We start from the raw sequence: 15,758 nt of genomic DNA on the forward strand, positions 1-15,758 counted from the left end.
GTACCTTGCTTTGATACGCTTTAATTTCTTCATAGGTATGGGTCTGCCATGCCAGCTGGTGTAGCTCCTCCATGGTGTACTGACATGTCTCCAAATGGGATTTAATGATGTTCTGTGCAATTCGATCTATGAGAAAGAATATCAAGTCAAGAGTTTATGAATAAAATCCCACTCTGCTCAAAGAAACTTTTTTTAATGTGTTTACTATAGCAATGCCTTTTGGAGATACTTCAATTCTATAAGAGTGTCTTTAAAGCTTCTATCTATTTAAAAATATCCAGCGGCCAGCCCGGTGGCGCAGGCAGTTAAGTGCACGCGCTCCTCTGCGGTGGCCCGGGGTTCGTCGGTTCAGATCCCGGGTGCGCACCAAAGCACCACTTGTCAAGCCATGCTGTGGTGGCATCCCATATAAAGTGGAGGAAGATGGGCATGGATGTTAGCCCAGGGCCTGTCTTCCTCAGCAAAAAGAGGAGGATTGGCAGATGTTAGCTCAGGGCCGATCTTCCTCACAAAAAAAAAATATCCAGACAAACTCTTTATTGCCTTTTTTCAATTTTCAGTCTTTCAATCAAAATTTACTGCCTTTTGGGACCGTCCTGGTGGCGTAGTGGTTAAGTTCGTGTGCTCCACTTCGGTGGTCCGGGGTTCGCAGGTTTGGATCCCAGGTGTGGACCCATGCACTGCTTATCAAGCCATGCTGTGGCAGGTGTCCCACATATAAAGTAGAGGAAAACGGGCACAGATGTTAGCTCAGGGCTAATCTTCCTCACCCAAAAAAAAAAAAAATTTACTTGCTTTTCCTTCTCTTTTTGGTCACAAACCTGGGATCTTACAAGTTGTAAAGTGTTCAAATAATTATTTACTTTAAAAATAAATATAAATTACCATATTTCTTGCTTTTTGGCCTAAAAGTCCACTAACAGTCTTGATATTTACTCCAAATACTTTAAAATATTTTGAAAATCACTAGACCTCCATTGTTTATCTCAGAAAGGGAGAATTTAAATACAAATACATTTGCTTATATTTAAGAAAAAGGATGATTAAACAATAATCTAAAATAATAATTATCTATAGAGGAAAGAGGATAGAGTGAAGAGACAAGGATAGAAGCTAGACTTCTATGATGATATTGTTTTTATAGATTTGACTTTGGGACCATCAAGATATCTTACATAATAAATAATGGGAGAGGGAGTATAGATGAAATAATATTGACTCATGAGGAAATAATTATTGAAATTTGGTCATGGGGCCCATTATATTCTCCTTCTAATTTTTTATATGATGAAATTTTTCTTTAAAAAAGAGAAAATGATTATATTCATAAATAAATAGTAACAAACACAATCAGTCTTTTGGGGCCATTTTTATCCCAAATGAGTTGCATTTGGTATTGTATCTTAAACACTGACCATTTTGGGTTTGGAGGTGTGAAAGTTGAGCGATAGAACCAGACATAAGAGCTCTCCTTAAAAATCTGCTCTGAGTCCCCTGAAGTTGGATAGAGCTGGTAGGAGGCCCCCTACACAATCCCATCTGCTATTTGAACACATGAAGACGGTGACATCTTGGGAAACCAAAGCACACAGGAATTCTGTTTGTGGAGTGTGAGTAGAATGAAGATGACCAAATTTTTTGCCTGATAACTGTTCTTGGCTCTTACAGAAATGGAATTTTTCTTGTGTTTCAAGTTGTGCCATTTCAAATACAATTTCTGTTCTTTCTAAATAGCCATATTTCGCTTCTCTAGGATAAAGCAGTACTCAGGGAACTTCTTTTTCCCTTGCTAAGCTTCTGGTGTATATGGCATGAAATAAATTGAGTTTTAGTGATGTAGAGAATAAAAAAATGTAAGCTTAAGCTTCTAATAAACTTTCCAAATAAAAAATCTCATATAGCCCATTTCCTGGCACATTGTAAACACTGAGTAAATAGTAGCCACATCTATCATTATTATGACACTCTGTATAGTTTCTTGTCAGGGAAGCAATGTGATGACTCCAATGGAGACAAAACAGAGATATTTAATTTTGGAATTAGTGCTACTGCAGAAAGATATTTCAATATCTACTAGAGTTTTTCAGTCAGAACCATAAGGTGATAGATGTAGAAGATGCTACAAGGTGCTAACTTATGATTATAGTTACGCTGTACTGGATTCAGCATTGAGCATTTCTAGACCTCCATTGCTTATCATATTATAAAATCCTTTCTTTAAAAAAACCCTGTACTCAAAATGTTACTGAATATCTTCCTATGTTATAAAAAAGGGGAGGGATTACTCTATACAACGTATTAAAATAGATTGGCATGTCATGGTTCATCATTTTTCAATTTCACTTGGGCAGTCTAATTACTTAGAATCTAAAAAAAACATGTCTATTCCTCAGTAGGTACATAATGAAAACATAAGATTTTTATAAGCTCTATAGTTTTCAAGCCTTTATCTTCTTGGTGTAGTTTGTTTTCATCTTCAAAGATATGCTGATTTGTCAGTAATTTACAGGCTCCAGGGTTTATGAGCAAAACCATAATTGCCGCTCAAAATTGCATTATGAAAAACTCTTTTTATCTATTCCTTTATGACATCTCCTGGGAACAGCTGGGCAAGGTTTAAGAATTCTCTGGCTTTCTGCCACCAAAGCTTAGGGTTCTATTGGGTATGAGGGGGAGTGGGCATAATAAACACGTGGGCAGGTTAAGCAAAATTGGAAGTTAAGTCCACATGCGTGCTTTAGGACTCAGCTCAGATGTCCACTCCTGGCAATGACTCCTCTGCTTCTCTCCGTCCTCAGGTAGAAGGGCCGGCTGCCATTACACTTTGATTCTACCTACAACTGAGCCATTATTCCAGTCAGACTCACATTGTGGTTATTTGTGTGGATCTGTCTGTTCCATACCCTTCAAGACTGTGAACTCTTCAAGAACTGGACTGCAGAGCCCAGCATAGTGCCTTCATATATTCATTCAACAAAAGTTTTTTAGAAGCTATTATATACCAGCTTAAGGTACAGATGAAAAAAGATACTTTCTTTTTTTAAAACATCTTACAATAATATCATATCATACCATGATGTAATAAGTTCCCTGAGTTATTGTGGGAGCCCAAAGAAGAAAGTGTGTAACTCACTCTGGGAGAGGCAGAAAAATAACCATAGAGAAGATGACTGTCGACCTGGGTCTGAGCAGGAGTTTGTCACATGGAGAAAAGAAAGATGGACCTGATAGAGGGAATATTACAAAGGCACAGATAGAAAACGAGCTATGAGCTAGATAATTTCTGACGTTATATTTTACATCTTTACAATTCTTACCTTTTATAATCAAAATGCCTTTTTCTGAGGAAAAAAGTGAGGTTCAGAAAAAGTAAGTGACTGTAGACTCGTTTTTTACAGAGCTAGCAAATGGTGTTTTCAAATCGAGTCTGTCTTTTCTGGCAAGAAGTCTGTAGTGTTTGCAACATAGAGTGCATGGAAGAGATGGGGAGATATGAGACTAGGGATGGAAATTGTGACTAGAGACAACACAGCTGAGCAAGCCAGGCTAAGGAATATGGATTTTATCCTGTAGGCGACCGGGAGCTAGTGGAAGCCGTGATGCAGGAGAGTGACACAGTCAGTGTTTTGTTTTAGAAAGGTGATCCTGTCCATGGCGAAAAAGATGACATGGCATTAGAGAGTACGTGAGATTCATCAGTTGTGAAAATTGTTGTGAAAATTCAGACAAGATACGAGGAGGGTCTGGACTCAGTGAGAATGACAGAGATGGAATGGAGGGCTAGATTTAAGACAATTCTGAAGGAGAATGCACAGGACGAGCAGTTGTGTGTGTGTGTGCGCGCACATGTGAGAGAGACAGACAGAGAGACAGAGAGAGAGAATACTATATATAGTAGGTGCTCAACCAACGTTGAATTAGTAAAGATAATGAAAATGTCCATCGATCGATCCATCCATCCATCTATCCTTCCATTTTCTGCTTTATTTCACAAAGGATTTTAGAAAGCTTAGATTGACCCTTTGTTTGATAATCTTAAAGCCTAAACATTCACAATGGCTTTGAAGTCAAACATTAAACATGCACAATTATTTACCATACACTTGTGGTGAGAAAGAAAAGGCAAATCTCTTTTTGACCTAAGACTTCTCAATATCAACGAAGGCTAAGACACAGTAGCAGCAGTTGCCGAAGCAGTCTCTTCTGCTTCCTTCCACGGGTCTGCAGTGCTAAGGTGAGCCACGTGTAAAACCCCACTTGACCTTCTCAAGGCTCAGGTCGATAACCACATGGTAAAGCTAGACTTGGTCCCATGGGAGCAAGGCCCAAGGGCTCATTCTGTCAATTAGAAAGATGCATGAACATCAGAGGAGATGGTTTGCTTGGACTGAGAGTCTCCAGTCGTGAAAAGGGGAGAAGGATTTAAAAAGAAAGGACAAAGGAGAGATAATGAATACAGCATACAAAGTTCCTGCTGGGAGCCAAAGGAACTTTCAAGAGTCCTTGCCTGGAAAAATAGAACAGGTAACAGTAAACGCAGGCCTCTCCAGGGACCAACCACATGAGAAAGTCCAGACAAAGAGACTGAGGTAAAAGAGCAGAGGATATGGAATCTTTCTGGGCAATCACACACCCTTCATCCGTTTCCCTGACTTAGGTTGCAGCGGCTTCTTGGGGCCCAGTTTTTGTTGGATTCTTTAACTAACTTGGGCTGCAGATGGCACATGCTGAAGCAGTCAGCAAGCTCTGCGCTGGGTTAATGAGTCCAATAGGCATATGGCCCAGATGACTGACTCATGGGAGATTGTAGCACCTTCAGAGGTGATGTTCATGGACTCTACACTCTGCTCTTCCTGACGCCAGATGAGGCTGGGATTTCTTAAGTGGACATGAAAATGCAGCTTCATATTCTCATGGTTATAAGTTCAGTCACACAGACGTTTGTCCAATTCGCTAAGTACGTGGGCTGCTGTGATAGCTAATAAAATGATGTCAAGGAACGAGAAAAACAATTTTATATGCTCAGTCCAGTCATTGCTTTTCCATCACGATGAGGTAAAATGTAAACATTGATGCCGACAAGGGAAAATGGGTTGTGTAATTATGGCTTAATATTAAGTTCATGATCCTAATATTCTATTTGTTAATTTCATGAAAAATAGCTTGCTTGCTCTCACTTGACTGATTAACGGGAAATTCTACTACCATGATATCTATCATTTATATCTCTCTTTTTCTCTCCTTTCTATTTTCTCATATGTACCTATATATAAAACTTTTTTTCATAAAATTTCTGTTTTGTTTTTAGACTTTGACCCTGATACTTTTCTCGAAGGAGGGCTTATCGGAACCCAAGACTTATAACCAATTAATAGAATTTGTAACTTCGTGTATTATGTAACTTTCTTTATGAGACAGAAATGACAGTGTGTGATTCAAATGAAAGAATAATCCCAGAAATCTTTAAAATAATTGATATACGGATATGTTTATGGCATAGAGTGTGGTGATGGTTTCATGAGTGTATACTTATCTCCAAACTCATTAAGTGGTATATATTAATTATATATAGCTTTTTGTATCAATAAAGAGGTTTAAGTAATAATTGATATAGGCAAATATACTTTATCATTTTTGATAAAAAATATAAAAAAATTATTGTTAAATTGTCACACTTCCCTAGAATCCTGAGAAGTAAGCTTAAATCCACTTACAATGTGGGAAATAAGAAGAGAGAAATTAAATTTTTGAAGGGAAAACTGGGATAAAATTGATGGTAATTCTCAATAGTGTATGCAAAAATTATAGAACCCTGGGGCTGGAACTAACCTCCTCCCTCCATTTCCAAACGGACTGTATCTAAATAATCCTAGAAGTTAGTTAGGTTACTTGTCTTTCTCTGAGACTGTAAAGAACTTCCACATCTCCTCCCCCATCCTAATCAATCTTCATTGTGATCTGTTGAATAAGTCAAAGAAGTAGGGAGTCTCTCCTTAAGGCATTTATAGATGATTGAGATGTATATGATATGGTTCCCACAAGTAAATGGAGTTTTAAAGGTTAATCATACCAGACAATGTAAAAAGAATATTTTAAAGTAATGTTTAAAGAAGTATATGAAAAGTAACTTTTCTTGCGTATTGATCCACTTAGTAAAGCAAAGTTTAACAAGTCATCCAAATTACTTAATTCTATGTGGAAAAAAGGCTACATCTGCTTATTTCAGTGAGAAATAAGTAAACTGACAAGCAAGGTGACAACTTCTTGTTTATAACTGTAATGTTATAAAATGAGGACCAGCTTGCAGCTACTAAAATAACAAGTGACCTTCTGCAGCTCTGATTTCAACCACTCAGCGGGTTTTTTCCACCAAAGGGGCTTATTTTAGCTTTCACTAGACATTTCAGCAAATGGCGCTCTCCAAAGGCTACAGTGTTTGCAGGGGTGGTTTCATTAGAATCCCACATCCTGGGAGCGAGGAAAGTTGAGAATATCTTTAAACACTGCTGCTTTCAGTGTTATTACCAAAAGCACCCGTGGCCCAACTGTACCAAGGTGTGAGAAAGCAGAGACTCAAAGCTATATATAGCACGAGAGGGGGGTGCATCCAAACTTCCCTCGTCCTCTTCCCCCTCCTTTGTTTTCTCGTGAGAAAAGATGGTTTCTTCTTGACGGACTATACCCCTATTCATTTTACTCCACAAGGAATTTTTTCAAACTGGGAAGTATTATTCCTAAAATACTATATTTCAGCCTCAATCAAAATGATTAATGAATTTTTAATTTATTGCTTGCCTTAAGGATCTAGAGAACCCCTCAACTCTCTGTTTAGTCTATATGACTAGTGTGAAAGTGGAATTCTTAGGGGATTCACTTTGAATTAATGCCAGGATATCCCTACGGACTTGCTCAAGGCAAGTTTTAAGTGCCTGCATTAGGCTCTCAAAATATCAAGATTCCTCAGAATCCATGTGCTGAGGCAGTAACTATAATATATTAGAACAACTGGTTGAAAGGTGAAACATTTAACCAAGTGTGCATTTTGTCTTTTTGACAATAGACCACTAGTTTTATAAGTTTTCTGTCATTAAATAGAACAAATCTACTGGTTAGGGTATAATGTCAGAGAGGACGATGTCAATTTCAAGATCTTCTCTGATTTTTCTAATCTCTATTTAGAGATCATTATTTTTTAGCATAAATAGAATTATGCTATCAGCATAAAACATCAATAACATTTAAGCTTAAAACAGCCATCTATTAGTGTTCCATAGTCTCACTAAGAAAGTAGCATTTAAGTTCCTCAAATTCTTTTCAGAAGGAGTTGGGGGCATAAATAACCTATAACTCAGTTTCACAGTCCAATCACTCATTACTCTCTTACCAACGAATTAGGATAGATTCTGCTCTCCTTTTCATACAAATTCTATTGCCAATTATTATATCAGAGAATGGCATAACTGATTTTTACCACATGTAGACCTGAACCAAAATGTTAAGAGTTTTTTAAAAAAATAGATTAACAAAATATGATTATGTTATTAACTATAAAAAATGATAAAAACGTAAAACACTATTCAATGAAATATTAACATTGAGAAAAACAATGAAAAAAATCAGATTAATACAAGTAGTAATAATATCTGGGCAAAGACTGAATGAACAGATTAATAAAATGGTTAATGTTTTCTCAAATTTCAAGGAGCTCAGGTAAGAGCATTTTGATGGAAGATAAGAAAGCAGCAAGAAAAGCAGAAGGAAAAATTGAAAGAATCTATATAGCGTTTGTGTTTAGGCAGAGCATATCCAAAGGAAAAAACATCACAAGCAGCAAAACAAATGAACAAAGAAGGTGACTTAATACTGAAAAACTTGTTTTGGATCATAAGTGCTTTGTTTTATTGTAATAGCACATGCCTAATTTTTGGGAAATTACAGTTCTCTTTCTTTAAACTAGCTAAGAAAATTGAGAAAGAATCTATTATGAAAACATTACATTTCAAAGCTATAGTAAAAGACCTCCTTCATAGAACAATCACAAAAGATCAACTTACTTCAGCGTCCTAGAATTGGTGAGTTCTAAGGGGCTGTCTTGTAAGACGGAGGAAGCTAATATGGACCCCTTCAGACTTTTATTTCATGCCCTTCGGGAAGTCACTTAACATCTTAAAGTCTTAATTTCTTTGGGTTTGATTTTCCATCTACAGAAGGATTTGGCAGCAGTGACATTTTCCAAGGTCTGTGTCAAGCATGGCGACTTGAATCTGAGGGGCTACATGGGAATTTCTTTGTTTTGACTCATGAAGGAGAAGTCTTGCAGAAGTACAGAGGGTAAGAGAGCGGCTCACAGTCTTAAAAGCGCTTGAAGAATCTTAGCTAGAACAAGCAAAAAACCCCCAAAACAATAAAATTCAGAGCCCATTAAAATCTTTGCCTACTCTCTTTTAAAAACTGCACCTCGACACACCACCCAAAGGACAATTAGCAGGTCACAGACGATGAAAATCTAATTATGATCAGGGCCATCATCAGGATTGACTTTCACTATTTGGATTTTGTTGACATATGGATTGACCATCAATTTAAACAGAAGCAATCCCTCCCCCACCCTACCCCCGTTATGGAAGTTTAATCAATGTATTTCTGACATTTAGGAAGAACTAATTCAGAGGAAATCTTTGGAGACAATTTTTACATTTCCAAAAATTTAATCTAAATTTTAATTTAGATTAAACATTTAATCTAAACATTTTAATCCAAACATTTAATCTAAACTTAATCTAAATTTCAAACATTTAGTCTAATTTGATTACTACTTAAATAACACATTTAACGGACTAAGGTTTTAAAATAAGTGTTTTCTAAATAGTCTAGCACCAAATTGTCCTAGAACAAACCTGTCTGAAAACCAAATAGCAGTTCCACAATAGTCTTCATTTATAAATAGGATTCGGATTTAAATAGTAATTTTTTTCTCTTCAGTATTGAGGGTATATTCTCAAATATATCTTTACATATAGCTTACATCCTAAAATAAAATAAAATAAACAAAAAAAGTCTTTCCAGCTAGGAACATTTCTAACAGGTTTCCCCACATTTGTAAACATCAAAGTAATAAATCCTGTACTGGTTGGGAGAGAGAGCCTGTTAAGTTGGTTGTATACTATGGTAATGAAACTGAAGTGTATTGTTCTCCACCAACCTGGCCATCAGTTGGTATTTCTGTGTTCCATAGCTCATGTGATATTTTAACCCTAACTAGCTCTTCCAAAAATAGGTGCTTAAAAAGGTGGCTAAAGCAGTTCATATTCATCCCAATCAGTGGAAAAGTGATTCAGAGCTCTTTCTGAGAGCTAGTGTCAAAGCTTGCAATGCCTTGAAATGCTATTCAACAGCAGGGGCTGTTTCCGAGGTAATCTTATAAGCATAAACATTCCCTCCTTCGACAAGTCGCAGGCAGAACCTCATGAAATCTCTTTTCCTCTTCCTTACTGAAGAATATTTCATATCTAGTAAGGCTTTTGAAATTGAGTGTATAAAATGGAATTGGTTTTCCAATAGCTTCTCAATAGCATTTTTTTTTTTTTGGTTGGTGGATTTTAGAATCTTCTTATGAAGTTTTGAACTCTGTGTCAAAAATTAATCCCAAACTAGCATCTCTAGGGGAAGTCCACTGAGGAAGATCAATTTTGCACAATTTCAACTCAAAATAGAAAATGCAATTTAGAAGATTTACCTAATCTAGTGAATGCTAGCACATTAGGAAAGCTGTATTAACAGAGGTAACACATGTAGTGACTAATATGCATACATGTACTAAAATAGATATGTAGGTTTATAAGTACTTGAATATAAGTACTTGAGCATATATGTGTGTATTACTTTATAATGTAAATCATCTATTTGTTTAGAGCCTTGCTGGTCACAAAGGTTTTTGTATACATGAGGCCATTTACTCCAGTTGTGAGGAATTCCTACACTGAGCATGAAAGGTGAATGATTATAACATATTACTAGGTGATTGTGGACCATCTTTGTGAAGTTATTAAAGGATATCTAGAAAGATATGGATTTGAATGACGCTAGGGAAGAACTGTAGTATCCTTTGTCCCACAATGCTCTAGAATAATTCATGGCCGTGGACTGGTTAATACTATAGTTGCGACCACGGTAGAGATCCTAGCAATGTGACAAATTGAGTTAATAAGTCCAGCCCCCACACTATGGGAATTCCTTTTTTGAGACAGAAGACAGGATTCTGGAAATAAGCAGCCCCTTGAGAGATATTTTGTAGGTGGCAAAGAAGGAAGTGGTGTTAAAATTTCAGAGGAGTCAAGTAGGTCCCTCTCAAGTGACCAAGGTGACCTGGGTAGGCCTGGGGCTAAGTCAAGAACATATCTTTATTCTATAGTCCCCCTTTTTCTTTCAAGAGTGGCTCAGGGAGGTGATCAGGTTGGAGTGGGCTGGGGAGGGTGGGTAGATTTGCCCTGAAGCTATATAAGCTTTGATTGTACACGAATTTGGGGTGGTTTGAGATTAGCTGCCACCCTCTCCTTGAGCTGTCCCTGGTTGTCCTTGGCATTCATTTTTTTTTTTTTTTTTAGGAGGATGGATGGAGAGAAGAGGCTGGGGCACAGTTCTGATTTAACAGTGATTCTTTACTGTATAATCAATGGTATCATTCCACCCCATGGAAAGTCCCAAGTGTGATCCTGCCCCTTGGGAGGATGGTGTGGCTGGCTACTGCCTCGGGAATTGGCCTTCAGCCATCATTCAGATTGCCTAGTTGTCTCCAAGTCCCCTCCTCTCCACTACCCTATCCTTCTCCTTGGAAAGTGGCTGTAACAAAGGGGATATTTGTGCATATGGCCAAAGCTCCCTCCAGGAGGTAATCCTTTGATGTCACTGAGTCCAATTGCCTTATTTTTAGATGAAGAGACTGAGCTTCAGAAAGCTGAACTAATTTTGAACAAGTTTACATGGCTAGTATGTGGAGTCAGGCTCCCAATTTCAGTGTACTTTCCCTAAACTGCCTACAAAAGGCCTGTGCTTGGGACGAGGGTGAGAAAGGTGTTAGATGACGATGGAAGTTCACTTTGTCTTCCCTCAAGGCAAGAAAGGAAGAACTAAAGAACGAATTTGATGAGCTTGAAAGAGTTTTCTCACTAGTTTATTCTAAATCTTTTATTCATTTTAATGACTTCGTAGGCAGTTGCTCCTAAATCGAATGCCTACCTGTGTTTGATACAGGTGCCATCAGAGGACATGGGAAATACATAGCTAGAGTTAAATTCTAGTCTCTGTACCACTTCTGAATAAGTAGTTAAGTATGTGTAAACAGATAAATGTGCATTTATCTATATATACGTTAAACATGCATAGATAGATTTAAGCAGTTATATTTATCTGTAGAAGCATATGTCATTAAAAGGGCTGTCTTAAGACTATAGCACCTGCTTGAAGTTCTTAATAAATAACAATTGAAATGCCACCAACTTTTATAGAATTCCCCAAAATAAAATAGCACTAGTAATATCTTCTATGTTTTTACGTAGACTTGATAGAATAAACTAGCTTGCTACAGGGACTAGATCACTTTTAGACTAATCTCTTTTTGTAATCTCCTCTAACTATTAATGCTCAGCGTTTGTAATAGGTGCATCTTTTTAAAAAAGAGGTTTATTTCTTTTGTGTGTGTGTGTGTGTGTGTGTGTAAGATCAGCCCTGAGCTAACATCCGTTGCCAATCCTCCCCATTTTTCGTTGAGGAAGATTGGCCTTGGGCTAACATCCGTGCCCATCTTCCTCTACTTTATATGGCACGTGGCCACAGCATGGCTTGATAAGCGGTGCATCGGGTGCACGCCCGGGATCCTAACCTGCGAACCCTGGCCGCAGAAGTAGAGCATGCGCACTTAACTGCTACGCCACCGGCCGGCCCCCCATATTTCTATTTTTGATGCTTAAAATTCCAGGCTCCATAAATAGAACACAAAGGGAATATGAAAGTAAATCTGTGTTTACCATCATATAGATCAATGAATTCACATTTCATTGTCTTTATCTGGAGAGGAAATTACTGAATAGAACAGCAAACTCAGATGGTGTGTGTAAAAGGCAAATTATCATAGCTAATTTGATGGATTTTTTTTCTTTCTGTTTTTAAAAGGATATTGCTTGGCTGTTTGAATTGCCTTGTCTGGTACCTCACAGATACACTGTTAATCATCTTTGAGGTTAAACGAGCTTTCATTAAGTGTCTTAGTCCTGCAGAATCCCCCAACCCATCCGAGGATGACAGTGGAGGAGCAAAAACATGAGCTTCCACTTTCCTTCTTCTCTTGTTTGCCAAGTATCCTTCAGCCAGCTTCCTCTCCCTGCCACCAACCGCTGCAAAATTTTATTTCCAAAGATAAAACACATCCACCGTGCCAGCTTGAAGTAAAACGCCAGCTAAACGCAGTTACTACTGCTGCCTAAATATTAATTTGCAGCTTACTTTGCCCTCCTCTCATTTCATGGCTTTTTTGCCTATGAGATTCTGAGAAACCCAAGGATATAATTCTTGAAATGTTTCATCTTTTTCTGTTTACTTACCCACATTTTGCTTCCTGTTCCCAAAACTATGGGAATAAAGCATTCCAGATAAGAGATGTGGCTCAGGGTAAGTAATACCCCTTATCTCCCTCATCTGCACGAGAGTTTGTGGTACCATCATGCTCAGGACTTATAATATATGGCACTGAACTGCAATTATTTATTTTCATGTCTGGCTCCTAGATGGTGAGGACAGGAGCCATGTTCTGCTTACCTTGCGTGCCTGTCACATTTCAAAAATATGTTTTTGAAAGAATGCCTGGCAGTCTAGGATAGTAAAATGATCTACGTTAGAATTTAAGCTTCACCACTTTAACTCTGTGCCCTAGGAAAATCACTCACTGTGTCTGACCCGTAATTTCTTCTTCTGCACTAGGGGATGATTTCTTCACTGTCCTCCTGAAGGCATTGGTGTGAGGCTTAAATTGGCTAATATGCATGAAAAGACTTTCTGCATTTTTCTCCGCACATCAAGTATTATTATTAGGGTCCTTAACCTAAGAAGTTTGTGTTTCGTTTGGTGCACTTTTAGAAAGACACGTTTGATTTTTCTGGGGGGATATTCCTGACTCTAATAACATTCATATAACTGACTTTTTAGGATCTGCATGCTGTTGCTAATATAGTTGTTTTATGGATCTTAAACATATGTTTTTATTCAAAATCCAAAACTGTAAGACTGTATTCTACATGGACTAATTAAAAAATTTTTTTTTAAAAAATGTGCTTTTTAGGATAACCCAGTCAGAATAATGATCTGGTTGTACACATTTCATTGTTCTCTCAGAAACCAGAGGAAGCAGATCAGGACTTCTAGTAGTCAAGAGGGATGTTAAAAAATAATTTAGTGTGATATAGCCCTGAATTCAACCAGCCAGAATGTGGCTATAATCAGATTTTCTCTATTGTCTGCACAGAGTTCTTTCTATGACAACTTGCTAAGCAAGTCAAGTCAAAATGTCAGCCTGCATGCTCTGTAAGCTCGTTTGTAGGATGGATATCCGGTATGAAGCAAACAGCAAACACGCTTTGCTGTGGGAATGCCGATTAGCTTGTGAGTGGCTCCTTTTATTTGATAGGAGGAAATATAGTATAATGGTTAAAAGAGTGTGTTTTGATGCTACTTAGACCTAGGCTCACATGCTTCCTTTGCTTTTTACAAGTTTTGTAACTTCTAAGCCTCGATTTTTTCACCTGTAAAATGGATATCCAAATATCTATGTAACAGGTATAACAGGATTGTTAGGAGAATTAAATATAGGACATTGCTCAGCACCATGTAGGTGCTCAATAAAAGGTCATTATATTACCTGTAGTAATCAGTAATGTTACTAAGTAATAATGAGATTAATAACATTATAATATCAATTATATAATAATAATAATAATGATGATGAGGCTTATGCTTGACAGATGCTGTCCTAAGAATTGACGAATATTAACTCATTTAATCCACACGCACGGGTAGCGACTATTATTGTCTCAGGTCTACAACTGAGACTCAGAGAGGTTAGGTAAATTGCCTGAGGAAAAAGGTACAACTGGGTTTTGATTTCAGACAGTCCAAGCCCAGAACCACAGTTCTTAACCAGCATGCTCTCCCCCTGATGCCTTCCTGCCCGATCATACTGTTATGGACTTAGTGTTTTAGTGACATGAGTGGAAGTTGTTTGGATGGTGCAGGAAATAGTGATCACATTATTGTGGCTTGTCATGGGCACCTACATTCGACACCCATAGAAGGAGTCTGTGTCCACTAGATGGCATTGCTGTTTTAACAAAACCTGAACCAAGTCAATACTTAGATTTAGGAGCCTGCTAAAATTGAGAGCACTAGCAGGACAATCTAACTGCATCCCTAAAAGTCTGATGGAATACACCTCCAAAATTTACAGCATCTCTAGAGATCTCTAAAGACTACTGGTATCCTGAAATAATTAAGAAAAATATATGCTAGTTCATTTGGGGTGTCAATGTCTGTGTAGAAAATCTGGATGAATTTTGAGATTATCTAGTCCAAATGCATCAGTGCATACATAAACAGACTGAGCGGCAGAGAGGAAAAGTGACTTGCCTAGGGTTACTCAGACCTGATGGTTTTGGCCATAATTCTCTTTCCTTAATACTTCATACTAACTCTAAATCACAAAGAAACTGTGATTTCTGAATTCTTAGAAGACTTTCCTTTTGGGTATGGGGCAGAAGATTGCCCAACAATTGTGAGTTTTTGTTTCACTAGGTTTTAAACATGTGTTCCAAATCAATAGCAGACTCAGGCACTTAGATATTCAGTAGGATAAATGCAAAAAATGGTGCCTCTTTCTTTTTCTTTTTAACACATCCTCTTGGAAAGACCGAGTGACTCCGCTTAAAGAGACTGTCCCTACTGGTTGACAATGCCGTTTGTAGATATTAAATCCATAGCCAGTAGCAGGGTAATGAATAAGCAAATGGACCACGGAATCAGACTGCCTGGGGGGACCCTGGCTCCATCAAGTAACCAAAGGACCCTGGGAAGGTCATGAGATACCTCTAAGCCTCTGTTTCCCCATCTTTACAATGGGAATAATATTTTTACTTATTTACTTTTATATAACGTTTTGCTTGAAGATGCTTGTGAAAATGAAATGTGTGTGAAGTGCCTGTGATGTAGTTAGAAAACAAGGTTAAGGGTAGTAATAATAATGAATATTTTTGTTATTATAGCTGATGTTTACTTTTCTATTTCTCTCAGTTTCTGAATGTCATTACAGGTGCTTTGTCAACAACGCTTTCCCTCACTGTCACATGCTGAATTGCTAAAAGAGGGAACTAATGTTTCAGGTTGTATAACTGTGTGACATCCCTTCTTCCTCAACCAGATGGTAGAAGTAGCCAAGATGCATATGGCGTGTTCTTCATTATGTGTTCACATCAACTTTATTTAAAACACTCGTAGGCTTTAGGCTCCTACTCACAGTGTAGACAGGGAAGATGACTGAGCACATAGTATACAAGTAATAACAGCTAAGAGGTATTGAGTACTTGCTGGTGCCAAACATCACTCTGTTTCACAAGTATTAACTCATTTAATTCTTACAACAACCATGTGATCTACAAACTAATACTTTTCCCTTTTTAAAGATGAGCAATCAAAAAAAAAAAAAAAAAAAAGATGAGTGA

The 15,758-nt window shown here is 37.6% G+C and overlaps 1 protein-coding gene across 1 annotated transcript in view; it reads right to left on the reverse strand.

Annotated features, from left to right (window-relative positions):
• RORB (RAR related orphan receptor B) overlaps window positions 1-15,758 on the reverse strand; it is a 180,159-nt gene that overhangs the window by 22,376 nt on the left and 142,025 nt on the right. Inside the window, exon 5 of the mRNA XM_058565647.1 lies at window positions 5-126. Within this exon, the coding sequence (XP_058421630.1) occupies window positions 5-126 (122 nt within the window). The remainder of the gene's footprint in view (window positions 1-4; window positions 127-15,758) is intronic.

Source organism: Diceros bicornis, chromosome 22, assembly GCF_020826845.1.
Source record: "Diceros bicornis minor isolate mBicDic1 chromosome 22, mDicBic1.mat.cur, whole genome shotgun sequence".
Taxonomy (NCBI): Eukaryota; Metazoa; Chordata; class Mammalia; order Perissodactyla; family Rhinocerotidae; genus Diceros; species Diceros bicornis.